The sequence below is a fragment of the Spermophilus citellus genome (assembly GCF_964194105.1).
Source record: "Spermophilus citellus genome assembly, chromosome: 1".
Lineage (NCBI taxonomy): Eukaryota > Metazoa > Chordata > Mammalia > Rodentia > Sciuridae > Spermophilus > Spermophilus citellus.
The window spans coordinates 121,289,966-121,312,591 of NC_138182.1; the positions used below are offsets into that span (position 1 = coordinate 121,289,966).

The 22,626-nt window shown below is 49.7% G+C and overlaps 1 protein-coding gene across 1 annotated transcript in view; it reads right to left on the reverse strand.

Annotated features, from left to right (window-relative positions):
* NSG2 (neuronal vesicle trafficking associated 2) overlaps positions 1-22,626 on the reverse strand; it is a gene marked incomplete at its 3' end in the record, with an annotated part of 50,577 nt that overhangs the window by 22,219 nt on the left and 5,732 nt on the right. The window contains exon 2 of the mRNA XM_081302545.1: positions 13,743-13,826. Coding sequence (XP_081158671.1) covers positions 13,743-13,826 — 84 coding nt within the window. The remainder of the gene's footprint in view (positions 1-13,742; positions 13,827-22,626) is intronic.

Genomic DNA, 22,626 nt, shown 5'->3' on the forward strand with positions numbered 1-22,626 from the left:
AAGGCCAAACAGCCAATCAACAACAACAACAAAATGCTGGCAAGGATGTGGAGGAAGGGGAGCTCTTCACACTGTTGGTTAGAATGCAAATTAGTAGGGGCATCAAAGAGAACAGGGCAGTCTTCAAAAAGCTAAAAATAGGTCTACCATATGACCCAGGTATCCCACTCCTGGGTATGTATCAACAGGAAATGAAATCAGCATCCCAAAGAGGTACCTGAATGCCCATGCTCATTGCAGCTCTATTCACAATAGCTAAGATACGTAACCAACCTAATGCCTATGAACAGACAAATGAACAAAGAAAATGTGATAGACATATACATACATACATGTATACATATATGTATGTGTGTATATATATATATACATATGACATACAAACATATATGTATGTATGTATACACACATATACATTCTTACACAATAGCATATTATTCAGGCATAAAGAAGAATGAAATCCTACTATTTGCAGCAAAATGGATGGAACTGGAGGACATTAGGTGAAATAAGCCAGACACAGAAAGACAAGAACAGCCCTGCATGTTCTCTCCCACTGTGGAAGCTAAAGTCCACCTGATTGTAGAATAGTGATGATAGAGGCTGGAACAGGAGGAGGGAAAGTGGATAAAAGGAGGTTAGATTTGATCGATGCTCACCAGATGTGTGTGTGTATGTGTGTGTGTGTGTGTGTGTGTGTGTGTGTGTGTGTAAGTAAATATCCCACTGAACCCCATTAGTAAGTTCAATTAATATACACTAAGCAAAAAAAAAAAAAAAAAAAAAAAAGAAAGAAAGAACATCGAAAGAGGGTTAATTTCACCAATAATGAAAGATATGCAAACTTAAAAGATGAGGTCTTGTTATAGTTGAGATCTGGAGTGTGCTCCAAAGGCTCATGTGTTGGAGGATTGGTCCCCAGATGGTGGCACTATTGGAGGTGATAGAGACTTTAGGAGAGGGGCTAGTTGTAAGAGGTAGGGCACTGGGGGTGTGCACCCTTCCTCCGCCTCCCTTTCTGCTCTGGGTGCCATGGGCTGAGCATGGCTCCACCCTGCCCCTCTTCACCTCCAGCCGGAAAACAATACAGCCAGCTGACAGTGGACTAAACCTCTGAAATCAGAATCCAGAATTAATCTTTCCTCCTTTAAGTTGCTTTTCTCAGGTATTTTTGTCACAGTGACCAAAAGCTACTATTAACACACGTATCATTTTCTATCTATTTTATTTAAAATTTTTAGTTTATAAAACTTGCTGCTGGCAATGTGGGAGGAACACATTTTTATGCATTGTGGAGGAAGTATAAATTGGTGGAAATATTTTGCAAGGCATTTGGCAAAAAATCTACTAAAACTGAGGATTTATCTATCCTCTGGCAAAATTCCTAAGGTTAAAGATGCCTCGGTCCCTTTGGGTGGCTATTACAAAATACCATAGACTGAGTGACTTATAAGCAACAGAAATTTATTTCTCACTCTTCTTGGGCCTGCGAAATCCAAGATCAAACTGCCTGCGCATTGAGTATCTGGCCAGGGCCACTTTCTGGTTCCTAGGTGGCACCTTCTCAATGTATCCTTACATGGTAGAAGGAGCAGGTATGTTGCTTAACTACTTTATAAGAGCCCTAATCCCATTTGTGAGGGCTCCACTCTCATGACCCAATCACCTACCCAAGGGGTCCACCTCCTAATACCACCATCATGAGGGTTAGGGTTTCAACACCTGAAATTGAAGGTGACCTGCACTTTTAGAACAGAGCACAGTGTGTGTGTGTGTGTGTGTACACAAGGCAAGGAAGTTTCCTGCAGGATGGTTTTAGTAGCAGAAGAATGAAGGCTAGAGAACAATAGTGAATTAATTGAGAACCATGATGAAGCATCCTCAGTCTACAACTGTGGACAGGAACAAAGATGTCCAAGTGCTGATGTGGAAAGATCCCCGAGATATATCATTAAGAAGAAAAAAAGCAAGATATAGAAGAATGTGTATAAAATGATCCCATTTGAGAAAACGAAAGAGGATGTCAAATGTCATTTGCATATATAAATATAAATACTGACATGAGGAAAATGTCTCTGGGTAGGAACATAAAAAATGATTCCTGGGCGTCCAACAGAATGCTCTGCACTCACGGAAATGCTTTGTAAATCTCAGCTGTCCAATACGACAGCTCCCAGGGTCACGTGGCTATTAGCACTTGAAATGTGGCTCACACAACTACAGAATTAAATTTTGGATTTCATTTTGATTCATTGAAATGTGTATGGCCACACTGGCTCAGGGACATTCAATTTGGACAGCATGTACCTAGAAAATGCATATTTGGGGTGAGAAGGATTATGAAGGGAAAGAGAGGGAGCTTATGCTTCTCTATACTGTTGGATTTTGTGTTTATCTTATTTAAAAACAAAAGTTCCCTCAAAAAATAGAAGCAGCTCAGGAGGCTGAAGCAGGAGGATCACAAACTTCAAAGCCAGTCTCAGCAAACTAGCAAGGCCCTAAGCAGTTTAGAGAGACCCTTTCTCAAAATAAATAAATAAATAAATAAAAAGGCCTAGGGATGTGTCTCTGAGGTTAAGCGCCTGTGGGTTTAATCCCTAGTACAAAAAGTTACCTTTTTGTCTTTTTCAAAGCCTCAGAGCCCACAGGGACCACAGAACCAAATCAGGGCTGTTTCTGTCCTCAGGGTCCAGAACCATGGAAAAAATACATCAAGACTGAGTTGTTCAGATTTCACCCTAAAGGCTGAGTCTCAAGCAGGGGAAGGAGGTGATCACGTGTGAGCCTTTGTTTGTCTTTGTGTGGTGTTTGTTTGTTGGTTTGTGTGTTTGGTTCCAGGGATTGAACTCTGGGGCACTCACCACTGAGCCACATCCCCAGCCCTATTCTGTATTTTACTTAGAGACGCTCTGGCTGTGTCAGGAATGTCAAGACCCCAGACGGGAGCTGGAAATGAGGGAAGCAGTTGAAATGTATGCAAGACCTATTTTTATCATCCTCTATAGAAAAGGTAATAAAGCTATTTATGGACCTGAAATTGCATTCAGTACATTCTGCTTGAGCATGAAACAATCATATTTGGTCTGTTTAAAGTCACGCAGAGCCAAGGGAGAAGGACAAAAGAGTGTGCTTTTCCTGCCTCCTGCCGCCACCCCATTTTTTATTAAGCCTTCTACCACCTTCAAAGTCTTTTGGTCTTCACCTTCACCAGTTTTCCTAAGGCTTCAAACCTCCAGGAGATTGCAAAGATAAGAAACTGAAATGCTGGACAGATCTAGCTTATGTTGCTGGCACAGCTGTGGTCTGATTCCTGATTCCAGACCCAACAAACACACTGGTAACTTCTAGACGAAGGTTTCCTGGCCCTGCACCATGGACAGTTGAGGCAGGATGACTCTGTGCTATGGAGGACTGTCCTGTGCCTCATACGATATGCAACAGCCTCCCTGACCTACTGCTGGGTGCTAACAGCAGACACAAAGGTACCCACGGTTGTGGCAAGCAACCTTATCTTCAGGTGTTTCCAAAGGGCCCCTAGGGGACAAACTCATCCCTGGTTGAGAACCACTGTCCTAAAACGTCATGGCCACACGACCCTGGAGATCAGCTCATACAACCACCCATTTTACAGATGGGAGAACCGAGGTCCAGAGACCAAGGCCCAAAACAGGTTGCTCCTACTCAGTTTGGAGAATTCGGAGATCAGAGGTTTATTTTTAGCTTCAAGAAAGGCAATGGAAAAACAGAGAAATTTGAATTTAAGTCAATTTCATCTAATTCAATATTTACTTATGTCCTCTCTCCCTACCCCCTACACATAATCCAGCTGAGAATTTCTGTGTAATAATCTGGTTTTCAAGCCACAAATGCTACTAAAAATAATAATAACTCTCTACTCCCAGCATTTTCATTTTCCATGTGTTCAGAGGTAAGAGAAAATGTCTAATACACATCTGAGGCCACTGCGAGCCAGGAATCATGCTGGCACATCATGAGGAGAAGCATTATGCCACTGGTATCCCCGTTTTGCAGAAAAGGAAATTGAGGCTTCTTAAAATCAGATGACTTGCCCAAGGTTACAGAGCCTCTAACCATCTGAGCCCAGGCCTGTCCCACTGCCAAGCAAAACAGAGCTCAGAATTAGAATGAATTCATGGCAATCACCCTAAAGAAGAAAGTCCTCCCGCTGCCAGGGTCACAGAGCTGCATAGCTCGTCGGCATCCTCAGGAGGAAGCTGGGCCTGCATGGCAGTTGCTATGACAACCAGTTTTCCTATAATTATAGAACACAGTGGTGACATGTCGGGCTGCGCATGCAGTCACTCTGCTAGGGCCTGTCTTCCTCCGACAACTCCAGGAGAATAAGCACCATAAATCCAAAAACACACACAAAAAAATCATATTTAGTGTCCTCACACGTTGCAGCAGCAGAGGCCCAGAAACTGAGAGCCAGGAGCGGCCCTCTCTCCTGTGCCTGGGATCATGAAGCGGGTCGTGTGGCAAGCTTGAGGAAAATGGCATTTCTCCCTTGGGAAATGTTTTCTTATTTTCTCCTTTTGGATCAATGCTTCTCAGGATTTGGCCAAACAGAGAATTCAAAGACAATAAAGGAGAAAAATACAACCCGATACTTGGCAAATGGGGACGTGCAGCAAATTTTTAGTATTCTAGCTACCACTTTTCAGTATAGTTTGATTTAGGCCCTTCCCCAAAGGGCAGAGTTTCCAAATTCAGAAAATAATGTTGACCAAGAGTGCATTTGTGTGCATGTGCACGTCAACACCTGGACGCCCGCCTTCTGGGAGAGGAAATTCCAAGTGCCCCTGACACTGTGTGACCCTGACCACCTTTACTAGCCTCTCTGATGCTCAGTCTCCTCATCCGCACATTAGATGCAAAGCCTACTCATTGGGTACATTAAAGACAAAGTAGGAAGCAACTAGCAAACTCTGTGGCACATCAGGGGTGTTCAGTGAAATGGAAACTTATTTTTATTCCTTAATTATAAACAATAACCTTAAGATGTGATTCCACTTTCCATGAGCTAGGAACTGGGATGCCCTTATGAAGCCCTTCCCTCACCACTACCTTCAGCAACCAACCCAGACAGGTCGGAGGGGGAAGCTAGAAAAGCTGAGTCCCACGGCAAGGTACTGAGAGGCATAGAATCTGAGGGACATGCTGGTATATCCCCAGGACCCCTTAATTCTCCTTGAGGACAAGTTCCAGCAGGAAATGAGACCTGAACTGTGTCACGGGCAGAAAACAGGATGGAAATAGAGGTAGAAGAGACTGAGTGGTAAAGAGCCGAAAGTATAGAAGGCAGCTTTGCAGGGCGATGAGAACCCTGGGCCCTGGGGCCTGCAGGCAGTCTGTGACAGAGGAGCAGGAGCTACAGCAAGGGTGACCTGGGAGAGCTGCCGTCTGTGCTAAGGATTCCACCCAGTGGCTCCAGGGAAGAAGGAGCTGAGCCGTGGAGATTCTCAAGCAAAAAAAAGCAATCTGGTGATCTACTCTGATTTTGCTCATCAGAGGTAAAGGGGATGGGACAGAAATAGAGAGTGAGTCAAACTGGTCCAGTGGAAAGGGGAACAGCAGCTGAGCTGGGGCAGCATCAGTGAGGATGGCAGGCCCACGGGGACCAGGTGTGGCTTCCCACAGAGACCCACCATGGCGGGGGCACATCATCCGGTAGGATGACCCACACCCCAGGAAGGACACTACCATGTGATGACAAAGGGATGCTCACATTTATGACCACTATGGCCCAAGTGAGTTAATTCCTATTGTCTCACCTGGGCCTCACCACGAGCCTGTGATGGAGACATCATTCTCCCACTTCACAGACTGGAAAACAGACTCAGAAGAGAGAAATGATTGGCTTCAGTTCACATAGACCCACCGTGTAAACCCAGCCCGTGTGTCTCCCCTTTTTATACCCTGCCTTCTGCACAGCGATGCCCTGGCAGGAGCAGTTGCAGGGTGGTTTTCCCTGGTGTAAATACTCCCACCGTGGCTGACTCTGATCTCCCAACGGTCTGACAGCTGGCATCATTGACTTACCCAGGTTGGTTTGCATCCATGACAATGAGAAGCCAGCAATAGAATCCGCCCAGTCAGTTGCCCTCGGAGTCATTGACCCTCCCAGCCTTCATCTGACCCCTGAGTCTGCTCTTCCCTAGAGAGCAGCATGTCTATTTTCTCCCTCTGGGAAATATTTTGTTAATGATAATAATAAGCCACATTTTCTTTTCCACTATCAATTAATAGCAATATGTGCTCTTGAAGGTCACTCTGAGAGCACAGCCTTCAGGCCAGAAGAAAGCGTCCAGCCAAAACCAGGCCAGCATCTTTGCTCTGATTTTCAATAAACTCTAGCCAGAAGTGAAATAATAAAAATTAAATGCCGCTGCGGCCTTTCTTCAAGTGCTCCTGTGCAAATTCTTCTTACGCCAGCTAATGGCTTGCTCCTCGCCCAGCAGGCAGGGTTCTTAATAACTTGCCTAAAAATGTTCCTCAAAATTAAAAAAAAAAAAAAGAGGAGAGCAATAAAAACCAAGACAACAGATAATAAAGTCAGATCTCTTGTCTCTAGATGCTGCTGTCAGCAAATATGAGAATCCCCCCTGACGGCTGACAACCCTGGAGATTGGATGAGAAACCGGTGGAAGAAATGGCAGAGCCAAAATGAGGACTCAGCCCAGGAGGAAGTGGGGTCTGGAAGACGGCACTCACGAGAAGGTGTCATCGGCAGGAAGCCGAGGAGGAAATAGAGGCCTGGCTGTAAACAAGCCTCCGGGCCAGCAGTGTGGCCTTTCCTGGTCAGCGCAGCTCCTTGGTTCGCTCACTCACCCCTTCCTTCCTTCGTTCCTAAAGACATCTTTTAGTGCCAGTCCTGCTGAGGCACTGGCTGGGCACCTGGGTGCAAAGAAGAGCTATCAGTCCTGCCTCCAGGAGCTTAGGGTCCCATCAGTGGTGGCCCCAGCAGGGACTGGAGGAGGCCAACATCGCAACTGGTGCTGGAATCGAGGGGGGCGGACTGGCTTCACAAGGGCCAGCCGGCGCCCTTTGGGCCTGGCATTGAGGGATGAGTGGGGAGGTGGCCTGACGGCCAGAGCAGCCAAGGTTTCCCTCCTGAAGGGACAGCAGGGACAAGGCAGGGAAGCACAACGGCCGTGTCAGGAGGGACAGGTGAATGCTCTGGGGAGGGCAGGGGACCTGTGGGAGCAACAGAACCAGGCAGGATTCTCAGCCTGGGTGGGAGCCAAGGTGGGAGCCGAGCTTTGCAAAGTCTCCTCCTCTGGGGCCATGGAGGGACGGAGAAAGGAGGCCAAGGACCAGGGAGGAGGTTGGACAGGTGACACCGTCAGCCTAGACCAAGAGCATGAGTAGATGGACAGCCACTGGAGACCCTCGGGAGGGAGGGGCTGGACCCAGCCCACACTGAAGCCGGTTCTGTTTCCCCACACCTGTGCCCTGTTGGTGTTGGAGGAAACGGGATCGAGCCTGGGACCCACGGCCAACTGCCCAAACCCATCCGTTGGCCTTACCTTCCTGCAGAATAAGAGGGAACAGGGGCAGCGAGTCGCTCTGCAGATGCCTGAGGAGCTGCTCATCTGTGGCTGGGCTCTGCTCCCACCCAGCTCCACTCAAAGGCAGGCACCTGTGCTCAGAGCCTGGGGGGACGTCCCTGCTCCACAGCCTCTGGGTGTGGCCTCAGGGACACCACCTGGCTTCTCTGCAACTGCTGAACTCCACAAGGGGGACAGTAACCCTCAGCCTGCAGCACTGAGGCCACTTGGCCGGATGGCACACAGAAAGTGCCAGTCACAGCTGGGGCCCAGCACAGAGGTCCAAAGAGTGGATGGATCAGTGCCTGGATGAAACAGCTTTTAAAACCAACACGCTATAGTGTTGGGCCTGACATGTCAACTGGGGAAGTTCTGTTTCATTTTTGTTTCGTTTCTTGTAGGTGATTGATTTTGATAAGAGCCCACCAATGCCAGTTTTGTTTGTTTGTTTTCAAAAGAATCAGGCCCCTCCCTTCCAGGGCTCCCCCACCTCACTCTTTCTGGGTGTGCATTTAACTGAGAGGAGAGGTGGGTTCCCGTCCCCTTGGATTGGTGATCCTGGGTCTGGCCTCCCCCACTGGCCTGGCTCTGGGCTGGTCTGTGGGTATCCCCACCCCCTGCCCCATCAACCTCCCATCTGAGCCCGCCCAGTCCGCAGCCAAGGAGCCAGACTTCTAAGCCCTGAATCAGCTCTGTGGTCAGGAAGGAATACTGCACCCATCCCAAAAGACTGGGCCCCCTGGAAACACCCACCACCATTCCATGCCGGTCCCTGTCCTGGGAACGGGGGACACAGAAGAAGACCAGGCATCTCCCTGGATCTGAGATGAAGGAGGCTGCTGATGTAGGGCAGCCAGGAGAGGAAAGCTGTAATGGAGGTACTCACGTGGCCCCACCACGCCCGGGGGGGGGGGGGCCTGAACTAGGGGAAAAGGGCAGCGGAGGGGCCTCAGAGGAGGGGAGAGCTGAGAAAATGGCCAGAGCATTCCTTGTCTGTCCCGCACTCTGGTGAGCTCCTTGAAAGCAGGGATATGGCCACCTTGTGTGTCCCAGCAGCAGGCACCGAGCCACGCCCAAGGCAAATGCCAACACAAACAAGGAAAAATGGCCTGACCAAGGGCAATAGCCGGTGGCACTGAGGCCTGGCAGAGAGCAGGGAGCGTGGAGCCACAGAGGTGGGTCTCTGTTTTGCTCTCTCACTTCCTGGCTGAGCAGGCTTGGGAAGACCACTTCACATCCCTGAGCACCCATTTCCTCACCTGCAAAACGGGGATGATTCGAGTATCCAGTTCACAAGAGGATGATCAGGACGAAGAGTGGCGCGAAAGCATCTTTAACACATGATGATCACTCATGTTAACATTGATGTGTAGAAAAATGGCCCACAAAAAATATAGACTACACTTATAGTAGGCAAAGACATGGCCCCGGGGTCCCTGCTAAGAAGCAGAGGCCACCTGTGGACCCTGAACTGGCTACAACCTCCAACAGTTCTCCAGGTTTTCCAAGTCATGTCCCATGGGAAGGTCAGGGCAGGGAGCTCGGAGCCCAGCCAACAGACAAATCCAGCCAATTAGGCAGGAAGCTAAAAACCCAAGAGAAAGAAAAAGGATAAAAACAGGAAGGAAATGATAAATGATCATTCATTAAGCCCTCAGAGTGCACCAGGACTGTTGGTTACCGCAAGACCGCGGCCTGCTATTGAGGACAGTGAGTCAGGTCAGGGGGTGAAGGGCTTTCCCAAGGTCACGAAGTTAAAGAGGAAAAGGTCATCGCCTGAGATCCTCAGGTGAGCCCGGCCCCAGGTGTTTCCAGAAAGTCAGCCATTGGCACAATGGCTTCTGATGCAGCACGCAGCTCCCACTGGAGGACCAGCCCCGAACAAGCCGACCTGGAGCACGGCAGACACGGCAGCACCCTCCACAGCCCAGCACCCTCCACGGCCCAGCACCTCCCTAACTAGTAGCCTCCATAAATACGGAACCTTCTAAAGCACCACCACCTTCTGTACAATCACCTCCTCTGTGGCATCAACACTCTTCACAGCACCAGAGTGCTCCCCGCTGTGGGTCCCCTGCAGGGGCAGCCCCCTCCACAGCACCCACCTGCTCCCCGAGAGTAGCAGCCCTGGCGGAACCCACATCCTCCATGGCAGCAGCACGTTCCCCACTACCAGGGTCTTCCTCAGGACCATCGATGCACAACAGCCCCAGCACCTGCATCTGCACCTGCACCTGCACCTGCGCCTATGCCTGCAGGCAGAGTGACCAGGCCCAGTGCCCGCCCGGCTCACACTTCCTGGTCCAGCGGCTTCCATAGCACCAGCACCCCACAGCCAAACTGGCCTTCGGAGAGCCAGCTCCAGGGTTTCAGGTGCCCTCCTTTTGGCTGAGGCTGGCCTGCTGAAGACACTGCAGGCCTCTGGCCTTCCACAAGGACTCTAAGACCCTCCTTGGTTTTAAAAGTGACAAAAATCCCTGTCAATTCTTTTAGTCGATTTCCCACACTTCACCTCTCCCCATTGTACTCTCTTCTGCCCCCCACCCTCAGTTTAACTGCTTATAAACTGCTCTCTCCAGGTCAATTTTGAAATTCAAAGTGACACACTGTCCCACCTCTGTGAAGGGACTGCAGTGGTAGGGGGTCCTTCCTAGGGTCCCCTGAACGCTGGCAGTATATCCTAGAGAAGGATCCTGCACTGTTGGCCAGCACTGTGAAGCCCACCCTCTTCCAGACGCTTCTCCAGGTGAATCTCCATCCTTAGCCCAGACCATTAGTTGCACCCAAGGGTGGCCCACCCACCCCCAAACCTTCCCTGGACCTCCAGGCACTTTATTCTCAGTGTTACCTTTGTGAAAAGGACTACCTTTGTGGAAGGAAGTCCCCAGGCCCAGTCAGATGCAACAAATACAGGGAGTGCCCTGTGCTTTCTGCAACCAGAAGTCAGTTCTGTGAATCCTCTGCCACAGCCCACCTGGGTCCTGGGGCCTGGGAGCGCTGACTTAGCTGAGACCCTCAGGCTCTTCTTAATCACCCCCAGCCTCCTCCCCACTCCTGCCTCCACCTTCCAGCCACAAACATCTTCCACAAAACCCAGGGGGAACTTTCTGGAAGAAAGTGGGGGAGGGGACAGGCCAATTAATGCTGGAAGATTCACATGAGCAAAGGAGAATCCGCTTCATTCCCCCCCCTTCCTGTTCCAGGCTGTAGGGCCCTCCTCCACCCGCGCCTATCAAAGGGCTACCCTGGCGCAGAGACGGCCCCTTCTCTACACCTCCAAGGCTGACTGAGCTCAAGTGCATGGGCACTTCCAGTCCTCGGCCCCTGACCAACTTGCTCCCCACGCCTCAGCTGACTCACTCCTGTTCTAACATGACTACTGCAGTGGCGAGTCCAAGGGAAAGGCCAGGCACCAGCCCTGGACACTGCCCGGCCGCTGGGCAGCCAGGTTAGCAATCACCTCCACTCTTTGAGCCCTACCTCCCCTTTGTTCCCCCTTATCCAGGGGAGATGGACTCCCAGTGGAGGCCTAAGACCTCAGAGAGTACCGCACCCAATATGAACTGTAATTTTCCCTATAACGCACACCTATGGAATGGTGTGGTCTGTCAGTTCAACACGGGGATTAACAACAGCAACATCCTGCAGATCTCAGCCCCGCACCATATGACCCTTTTCTTCCCGTACTAAACCAAGGACTTTCATCTTCTCACTTTATGGCGGGTTGGCTATCTGCTGGCTGCCTGCCAGCCCCGGGGCTCTTGCGCTTTGGGGTCACTCCTAACTAAAACAAGGGTCACTAAGCACAAGCACTGTGGTACCATGACAGCCCATCGGACTGTGGCTGGCCCCAGCTGCCCACAGTCACCTTCAGGAATAAGCACACACCTGCAGGAATGAGCATGGAGCTTCAGGGGCACTGGGGCTTCTCGAAGCCTGCATGTGTGCACCAGGCAGGGGGCTCAGTTGACCTATCCTGGCAGCAGGGACCATGGGAAATATGCCCGGATTCACAGGGGAATTTTTTTTAAAATCTTCATTTATTTTTTAATTTGTTCTTTTTAGTTATATATGACTACAGAGTCTATGTTGACGTATTTATAAAAACATGGAATTTATCTTATACATGATGGTGAGATTCATTGTGGTGTGTTCATATATGTACAAAGGAGAGTTATGTCAGAGTCATTCCACTGTCTTTTCTATCCCTATCCCTCCTCCCTTCCCTTCATTCCCCCTTATCTAATCCCTTCCCCTACTTTTTTGTGTTAACATCCACACATCAAGGAGAACATTTAACGTTTGGGTTTTTTTTGGGGGGGGGGATTGGCTTATTTCAATTAGCATGATAGTCTCCAGATCCATCCATTTACTGGCAAATGCCATAAAGTCATTTTTTATGGCTAAGTAATATTCCATTGTGTATACATACCACAATTTATTTATCCATTCATCTGTTGATGGTTGTTGGTTCCATAGCTTAGCTATTGTTTTTTTTTAAAGAGAGAGTGAGAGAGGAGAGTGAGAGAGAGAGAGAGAATTTTTTAATATTTATTTTTTAGTTCTCGGCGGACACAACATCTTTGTTGGTATATGGTGCTGAGGATCGAACCCGGGTCGCACGCATGCCAGGCGAGCGCGCTACCGCTTGAGCCACATCCCCAGCCCTGGCTTAGCTATTGTGAATTGAGCTGCTAACATTGATGTGGCTGCCACAGCCACCAGGTCCACATTGTGTGGCAGACACTGAGGCATAGTAAAAGAGCAGCCCCTGCTTTCAAAAAAGGGAGCTGGCATTTCTAGAGTCCCACCTTATAGGAGCTGGGTGGCATTTCCACCCAGGTTCACACACCCAGCAGCTCTAACATAGATTTAGCACAGAGAAAGATAGTCAAAGGTGGGAGCAGACCGTTACGTTCATCTGCACCCTCTCTGCCCCCTCCCCCATTCAGATAACTAACCAAGGGCTGCTTTCACTTTCAAAGCCCCCTCGGCCCTGCCTGACCTGCAGTCCCAGTTGACACAAACAGCCCCTATTACTGTGCATCATCTTCTGTACAAGTCATGTGTTCTACATTGCAGCCTGCAGCAGCCCCACTACTGTCTCCATGTGATATGGAGTTTGAAAATGTGTTTGTGGTGACGTGGCCAATGTAAAGCGACACAGGGCTCCAGCCCCGCCAAGCCGCTCCAACGTCCACACACAGAGCCTCTAGTTCTGCTGCCTCTGTGGCTGATGCCACCTCCCAGCCGTCCTGTGGATGAGCCTGCATCTCTCGCTTCAATCACCATCCTTGTCTGAGCCACCAGTGCTTCCTGCTTGGACAACTGCAGTAGCCCAGATGTCTCCCCACTTTCCTTTTTGCCCTTGTACCCCACTAACCACATACAAGACCACATGCTTTTTCTAAAACTCAAATCTGGTCAACCCTCGCCTTTCGGATGTTCTTCAGTGGCTTCCTATGGATGATCCCTCCTTGTAGCCTGCAAGGAGCTGCTGCGTTCTGCCCCTTTCCTGCCGCACCCCTCCCTGCCCCCAACCTCTCCAGAGCCCCACCCCACTGTCCTTATGGTTCTGGGCCAGCCTCCCTCCAGCTGCAGGGCCTTGGCATGAGCAGCCACTCCCCCACACACTCCAATGGCTCAGTTCCCAAGTGACCCACCTACAGGGCTTCCCTGCATCTCTCCAGGCTTTGCAGCCCGAGATGCGACTTCCCTGCATCTCTCGTGGCCCGAGATGCGACTCCCCACAGCCAGCGACAGGAGTTCACCAGCGACTTCGCGGGACCCTCCACCAAGAACTAGACAGCCAACCCCTGGGTTTCTACCACCAAGAAACCCTTTTTCTTCGCGTTTGTTGCAACCACAAACTTGATGAGTTTCCACCGTGTTTCCTGAGGACTCTGAAAGAGCAGGAAGAAGGGGACAGGAACATCGGCAGGAACAAAGAGGCACTTGCCAATTCTCAGGCGCATCAGAACCTTCTGGAATATAAGGCCCAAGGAGGCCCTTGCCCTTCCATTGTGCACCATGCTGGAGCAGGTGTGGCTTTGAGAAGTCCTCAGAGGTGGCCTGTCCCTTTCCCGTGAGGCAGTGGTACCTGCTCCACCACAGCATGCTGAGCAGGCTGCAGCCACCCTGCCCATTACCCAGACACCCCGAGACACTGACCGTGAACTCAGCGATCTTCGGCACCCGGAACTTCCCTTTGTTCTTCTGTTCCGGCTGATACTCCGTCCTGGTCTTCACGATCACCTGCAATGAGAGCCGGCATTAGCACCCAGAGACCATGGGGCTTCCCTCCCCCTCCCCTTCCTAGTAACTAGGGTTTATTATCCATGCATAAGATCGGGAAATGGAGAAACTTCCCTCCCAAACGCACACAAGAGAACATTCCAATCACCCGTACTTCCCCATCGCCACACAGGGGAGAGGTTTGGTGGTATCATTCTAGGTGTGTGTGTGTGTGTGTGTGTGTGTGTGTGTGTGTGTGTGTATGTGTGTGTGCATAGATCAAACACATTTGCTACCTATGAAAACATGTATCCTGCTTTTGTGAAATGAGTCATACTTCATAATCTATCTTATAATCTGCTTTTATTAGGCAACACTGTAGCTTTTTCCTAGTTTTCCAGTGTAGAAAAATGTACAATTTCTTTTCTGTCTTTCTTTCTTTTTTTTTGTTTTTCAGTGCTGGGGAAGGAGCCCAGGGCCAAGCACAGGCTAGGCAAGCTCTCTACCACTGAGCTACGCCCCCAAACCTTCAGCATGCCTTTTAATATTTTACTACATATGTAGATCACAATTGGCCTTTAACTGTTGACCATCAAGGTTTTTCCAAAGTTCGGGTTGTGTAAACAAATTATGATGGACATCTACCCCTGAACTTTGGCATACATTCTTAATTCCAATTTGATTTGGGGACTTGCCAAAAGAAAAAATATAGATGCGTGCTCAACCTATCGTATCTTCTTATTTTTCTGAAGTCTTGACTGTTTTTGCAGAGGTAGTTCATCTGTTACCAAGATATGCTGTCAACCTGACAAGACATTTATGGAACTCCATCCCACAGTGCAGGCCGTGGAAGGAAAGGGGACCTGACAGGTAATCAGTAACTGTTGCCAGGTGCTGTGGCACAGTGAGGGACATGGAAACAGAGCCTCAGGCTCTCACCTGAAAATATGCACAAGAATCATCACCCTAACCATATCCCTATGTAATGAGATTCCTTTGAGAGTTAAGTGAAACGAAAAGGGTTGATATTTTAAACCATTTAGTTATATGCGAGAACTTCATGTACCTTGCCTAACTACCACCGCTGCTCCCATTCTCCTGATAAGGAAACTGAAGCTCAGAGATGCCAAGTCACTTGTCCTCAGCCCCACAGCTAAAAGAAATAATCTGCTAACCAAATTCACCCTTAATTCTCATTATAGCTTAAATAAGCAGATTTTCACTGAAAATCCCACCACTCTCCCTGAACAGTCAGATGTATTGACTGGAGAAAGCATTCTTGTCTGAAGAATGTTCTCTAGGGTCCATGAGGTGTGCCATCAACTCGGCGCAGCTCCACAGGAAGGTTCGGGGACACTTCTGTGTCCTGGACGGCTATGTGGGGTGCTGCCTGTGTTGATCAGAGAGGTCCAGCCCACACAGAGCCCCTTTAGAGCTCTTGTCCAGAGGTAAATTTCACCTCTGGGCCCAACTCTCTTCACAGCCTCCTCCAAATAACAAAACCAGAACTTTGGCTTTTTTTAAAAGGAACGTGATGCAGGCACCGTCTGAGGAGGGCTTCTGGGGAAAGGAGGAACCGAATCCTGCCAATGACTCAAAAGGGCCTGGAAGAAGACCGAGTGTGGGCAAGCACGCAGCCCAGCCACACCTCGACGTCACACCTGGAGGCCCCGAGTGGGGCGAGGACCAAGCTAAGGAGCACTTGGACTTCTGACCTACAACCTTGAAAGGCCACACATGCATGCTGGCTGCAACAAAAGTGGCAACGCATCACACAGCACTAGAAGACCATCGCCCTCCCGCGCCGCCAAGCGCAGCTCAGCCACCTCTTGGTGTCCCCTTCCCGTCCAACCCAGCCATCAGGCTGGCTCCAGCATCTCCATGGCCCACATCAGCCATTAAGGAGCCCTCCCACCACCCAGCTATACCAGCGTCCCTCCCAGAGCTTCCCAGAAAGCGCACAGCTGTTTCCATCATCTGTGAGAGTTGAAGGACCCTGTGTCCTGCCAAGGCAGGGAGTCGGAAGGCTGGACCAAGACCCTGGATGTTGGGATGGGACAATGGGTAAGAACCACAGGCAGGATCACCCTGATTGTCGTCGCAATGATAACCACTCGGAGGTGCTTCTCTGGCACCCATGTTCTTCTCCGATCCAAAGCTCCCTGCCACTCCTTCAGCAATTCCCTGCTGTCCTACTGTGCGGCAGCCAAGGGGTTGGTGGGAGTTTCGCCTCTCTGGGAATATCTCAAGGATGGGCCTCGTTGGGCTGAGCCAAGTCAGGGAGTGCTGTCCCAATAACCAGGCCGTTTCGTTGGCTCAGACATTGGCATGTTGTCTGATTTGACCAATGAGATGGGCAGCATTGACTGGGGACCAAGTCAGATCTACATTCCGAATGTACTTTCCTTTGAATGGTGTAGGGAGGCCTGTTCTGCAACTGCTGTAGCAATCGTTGATACTTGTGAAATTTACCTCTGGACAAGAGCTCTAAAGGGACCAGGAGGAGGACAAAGGCAGCAAGGGAGGGAGGGCAGAGCTGAGGGAAACCCAGAGTGGACATGGGCCCTGGTACCATCTGCCTGCTGGACCACACCTTGCCTGAAGCCAGCCCCGTGCCAAGCTCTACAGTTATGGGAGCAAACACATACTCATTGGGATTTGATCCAATTTGGATTGGGTTTTTTCTATTGCTTGAGACTAAAAGCTTTCTATCTGATACAAATGTGTTCCAAGAAAACCCAAGAAAATCAACTGAAAAGCTATTAGAATCCAGTAAGATCGCCAAATACTAAATAAGTATACCAAAATCAATAGGTTTCCGAGATGTCAGCAAAAAAGTCAGCTCAAAAAAACTACAACAGATCTACTGAACGATGTGCCCAGGAATATTTGGTGAAGCTTTGCTCATAAAAGCCCCAAACTGGGAACAACTCAAATGTCTGTTGGCAGGAGAATGGAGACGTTGACTTTATTCATAAAACGGGACACCACTCAGCAATCCCACATGCACACGGGTGAGCCTCATGGACACTGGATTACACAGAAGAAATCAGACACAAAGGTACATATACACTGTGTCATTTCACTATTAGCAGCTTATAACTATGTATATAAGTGTGCATCTTAAATGGTGTCACATGCCGTTCACCATTCGCCATAGGGGCTGCAGGGTTAGGGCCATAATCCTCTCTTCTAATCCACATCTGGCGTTTCCCAAAACTTTTATGAAATGCTGCTTATGATCTGAGTGACTTTCTAAAGAAAACACTTCTTTTGACTTTAGCTTGTCACTTCTGAAACCAAAGATCCCAAACACAGGCCCCGGGTCCGGGGGGGGGGGGGGGGGGGGGTGCCTTAAGTCATGTGAGTCCTGGTCATTGCTCCTTTCTAACTAAGCACACCGGCCCCAGGAGCAACCCAGCCCCTGTGCAGGGCTTCCCCTTTGTCCCTGCAGAAGTGTTAGCCCCATAGAGACCCAGCGCCATTCCCAAGGCCCACTTGCTGGGGCAGAATGGACAGTGCCTACCCTCATCCTCTCTGCATTTCTGCAGGACAGATCATCTCCCGCTTACGTTGGTCTGACGGACCATCGATCAATCACTGAGGAGTGTGTGGAAGTGAGGCACACATTCAGTAGAGACCGCACCTCAAATTTTGAATTTTGATCCTTTCCCAAGCCAACAATACTGGACACTCTATGCTGGACCGTGGCAGCTAGCCAGAGCTCCCTTTCGGCCACCGGCGGAGCAGCAGGTACTGTGCTGCTAAGCTTCGGTGTCTGGCAGGTCAAGTGGTTTATATATCAGACTTATATTTTCAACTTACAATGGGTTAAAGGGACACAGCCCCATCGTGAGTCAAGAAGCGTCTGTAGTGGACAGGTCCGTTTCCCCTCTTCCGTGAGACCTTCCCTTCCTTCAGATCCACGGCAATCTTTCTCTGGGTTCCCCTCCTACCACGCTGACCAGGCCTCCTCAGGCCCTCCACCTGATCTCTCAACGTCTAGATTGATCAGGGCTCGGCCACGGCCACTCTCCTGTCCTACAAGCCCCCTCTGAGGTTCTCACCACTCCGGCTGTCACTGCCCTGTCCATCTTGCTGTCTGTGACTCAGCTGTATGTCAGCACTCAGATCCCACCCAGTACTCAGTTTTCCCTACTGGACATCTGCCCTGGGATCCACGCACCTAAAATTACCACGGCCACAGTCGAGCTCTCGGGCCCTGACCACGATCCCCAGCAGCCTTGCCTCAGAGGTTTCACGCCTACAGAAGGCTCAGCTCAGACCATGGCAGCAGGATCATGCCATTGTCTAACCAAATGAAGGACAGAACTCTCTCATGATCTCTCCCTTGGAGTTCCCAGTTCTCATCAGAACTTCCTCCTGAGTCGCCCATGTGCCCGGCCACCCTGCCTCCCTCAGCCCAGGGCCCCGCTCATCCCTCCGAGCACCTTGGCGCAGGTCAGCTTCCTTGTCTCCACTCATGCCTCTCCAACCCCGGCTGAAGCTCTTTTCAGGCCAAGGGACTGCGATTGGCACAAACCTTCAGAGACACCCAGGAGGCTGAGCAGGGCGGGTGCACCTCAGACACAGCTCTGATCCGCCAGGGACCCGGGCAGCAAGGGGAGGGAGTGACAGCTGAAGCCAGAGGCCGCCCAGAGGCCCTGAACCCAGTGAAGAACCCTGAGGATTCATGGGGATGGGGATACAGAAGGAAAAACCAGGGAATGGGTTCCAGGTGTGCATCCGGCAGAGACAGCTCAAGCATCATGGAGAGTCCCGAGATGGGGGCCAGGAACAGGGGGTACAGTCCTGTGAATTTCTGGAATCCACCAACTGTCAGGGTTTGCAGGGACCTTGGTGCTTTGTCCCTATGGAGTGAGGCCAGGACACTTACCTTCTTTATATAAAGATACAGAAAAAAAAAATTGCTAAGAAAGGCTCTATGCTGGGCATTTATATTTCCCCTACAGTAAAAAATAAAAACAAAACAAAAAAATGGAACAAAACAGAGCCGTGAGCTCCTTGATTTATGACAGAAATGAGCGGAGGTGGGGTGGGGGTGGGGAGAGAAGAAGGAACATCCTCCCTGGTCGTTTTATTACTGGAAGCCTGGTTTTAGGTATTTGGAAAACGAAACCTCAGGTTTCAACATCACTGTGTGGGGGCCAAGGAACAATCTGGTTTCTGTTCTTATTTACCCTTTCACTCCCCATTGTCCTGTCCGCTGCTAATGTGAGGAGTGTGATTTAACGTCATTGGTGTTGTGTTAAAGGGGATGAATCATTCACCCCAGAAGGACCCTCATCTGGCTGCACCCTCCCCCCCTCTGGCAAGGCTAATGACACAGGGTGGCTCAGATGGCGCAAAGTACAGATCATAAAAATTTAAAATACTACTTCCCGGGATTATCAATAATGAAGAGGTCCCCACGTGGAGAGGCCCTGGGATTGGCAGTGACGATAAATAAAAGTGTCGAAGTGCTGACAAGGGGCCAGATTGTGTTTTTAAGAGCTGGAGCTGGACTTGCACTGGCCAAAAATAGATCCACGCCATGGCCTCAGCTCCTCCCTGCTGCAGAGAGAGGTTCAGGGCAGGACAAAGCGCCACCGGCCGCTGAGCACCCACCATGCGCCAGCCCCATGCCGGGCTGCCCACCCGAGAAGATTCAGTTTATTCTCAAGACTTCCCGGAGCACGTCCTCTGATCCTGAGGTCTCTCATCTAACATCACGCTCTTCTTCCCATTGTCCTGGCGAGGTCAGTCACCTCCTCAGGACGGACCGACTGGTAACGGGTGCAGCGGGTGTGCAAGCGCAGGCTTCCCGGGCTCTTGGCTGTGAACCACGTACGTCCTTAGACACCAGGTGCCTGGCCAGGGGCCAAAGCATCACATCCTGTAGACCAGTGAGCCCTCGCACTCATTCCATGGGGAACGGTGGTCATCACACCCACTGTGCCAACGAGGAACCAGCATCTGAGAGCAGAGATGACCCTCACATGGCCACTAGGAGGCAGGGCTCAGACTTGAACCTGAGGTCAGCTCCAAGTGCCCCGCTCACACCTGTGCGCTGACCTGCGGGGCCTGAGCACGACAGGGCCCCACTTATGCTGTTGAATGTGGGGAGCAATTGTCTTATCTCAGAAGAGAGAGGCGAGTTGCCCAGATGGTTTTGGTCCCCTCGGGCACTCCCCACGTCCTGCCCTGTCCCTCAGCCCCGCTCTCTCTGTGGGTTGAGTCTTTCCCTGGCCCCTGGAGCTTGCTACTGAGCAGGAAACGCAGGCACAATGTTGGCACACAAAGGACCTTGGCCTCAGCGAGGTCACCCCCCACCAACTCACAGTCAGGGATACGGAGCCCAGAGATGGGGAGGGGTGTGGCACAGGCCCCAGGAGGGACTGAGTCAATAACAGGCTGCTCACAGGAACCTGCAGCTCCCAGTCCAGGCGGCCTGCACGGGATCAAGCCTCTCCCTTGCTGGGCTTGGCTTTCTCAAAGGCCAAATGAAAGCTTGGCCAGCGTGGCCGCAAATGGACCGTCTGCCCCAAGAAGTCTATGGCTCAATTCTATGGCAATGAAAGTACAGGGCAAGATGAGGGACTCTCTCAGGGTCGTCTGTGGTCCAGAGGCCCAGGGCACTTCATAGCCCACTCCCTCTTGCTGCCTGGGGCTAGCTCTATGCTCTCCAGGAAGAGAAGACTTCATCTTAGGACTGAATTGATGATGATAATAACACTGATAATAACATCAACAATAGTAACAGCTTTGCATTAAGCAGTTACTGTGATGAACATTTGGCAGGCATTGCTTTCGTTTTATCCCTTAAAACAATTCTTAGATGAAAATGTTATTCTCATGAGGAAAAGGAGACTCAGAGTGGTGAGTAACCTTGCCCAAGGTCACACAGCAAACAGTTGGTAGGGTTAATATCTGAATTCAAACTATGCTGCTAGAACGCCTCCCTGTACCTACAAGGACACTGGCCCATTCCATGGTGGACAGTGTCAAAGTGAGCAAGCAACACCAAGCTCTCCCAGTCTGTTTCACCATCTGTAAAATGGGGACAGGGGTTGAAACAAAAATCTGATACAAGTTCATGGTTAAAAAAAATTAAAACTATAAGATAGAATCTTCAAATGGACCCCACCCACCCCATCTCTGTTTCCCAAACATTTAACAGCTTCTTGTTGAAACAGTTTTATGAACTATACGAATATAACATATATACACATAAAGTCCTTCAGATTTGTTCATGTTATCACAAATGACAGGATCTCTTCCTTTTTATTGCTGAATAATCTTCCATTGTGTGTTATCATTAGACAACACAAACGTGTTAAAACATCCCACTGTACCTCGTGAATATTTGCAATTATCATGTCAATCACAAATAAACTTCTTAGAAAACAATAAAACATACACACACTGTGCATGTTCCACAGGGGATCCCTCCACGGCACTCTCTGAAGTTCTGCCTTCGTCCCACGTGAGCATGAGGACTGTACCTCCCTCCCACAACCGCTGCCTAGTCTTCCACGTCCAGCACCGGAGTTCCCTGGAACAGCCCTTCCACGGAAGAGCCGAGTTCTTCCCAGTTAAAATACAGATGATTTTTAAACCTATGCATACATACATATGGTTTTGCATACGTAAGAACAGATGCCCTTAGAATGAACTCCCACCACAGGAAGCTTATCAGTCCAATGGTCTAAAGAGTTTGAATTCTATAAACAATGCCAAAACACTTTCTGAAAAATATTGCATCAAGTTATATAACCAACAAGAGTGGACTGAAGTCGGATGTGTTCCCAGCGTTATCAATGCTGGATATTATTTTTAAAATGTTCTGTAAAAAAATTCTCTTGCCAATCTGATACGTAAACAATTTGTTTATATTTTTTTAAATTGTGATTTTATTTTTTTTAAATATTTATTTTTTTAGTTGTAGTGGACATAATATCCTCTTACTTTTATTTATTTATATGTGGTGCTGAGGATCAAACCCAGGGCCTCGATGTGCTAGGCGAGCGCTCTACTGCTGAGCCCCAGCCCCAGCCACACATAAAATTGTGATTTTAAATTATAGAAAAAGTTTGACATGATTATTGGTCATTTTTATCTACTTGCAGGAGCTGCCTTGCCACGGCCTTGGCCCCAGCATGTGTGCTGAGAGTCTCTGAAGATGGGGTCCCTGGGGACTGGACCTGCAGAGAGGTGCCCTTCTGGGGCTCCCTGGGGGAAGGCTGACATTTCTCTGATCCTGTGTCTCAGGGAGAGAAAGAAGCAAGGGAAGGACGGAGAAGGCACAGAGGCTTCAGTGAGGAGAGTGGCCATCCCCTCTGCCCAGTATCCTTCAAACCCCCCTGAGGAGCCGCAGACCACACAGCTCCAGACACTGTCCCCTGAGACCTTGTCATTCCCAGCATGCTTCACTTTTACAGTCTCCTAACAAAATTGTCTTCAGTGGACATGATCTGGTGTCCAGTGAAAGAAAAGAAATCCATCAGTGAGCTCTCTCTGGGCCAGGCCCTGAGCCAGGGCTAGGAGACAGTGGTCATGTCTATTTCTTGACAGGAACCCTGCTGCTTAGATACCATGATCAATTTGCAATTGAAAACTACGCAAAGCCCAGAGAGAGTGAGCAATTTACCTAAAGCCACATAGTAAGTGGATCGCTTAGCTGAGATCTAAACTCACTTTGTAGAACTAGAAAGTGCACACGATCCACCACACAAAATGTGAGCATGAGAGACACCAAAAACTGGCCTCTGAAAGTCTGCATTCCTCACAAGCTGGTGAGCTGACCTTTTCCCGGATGCCT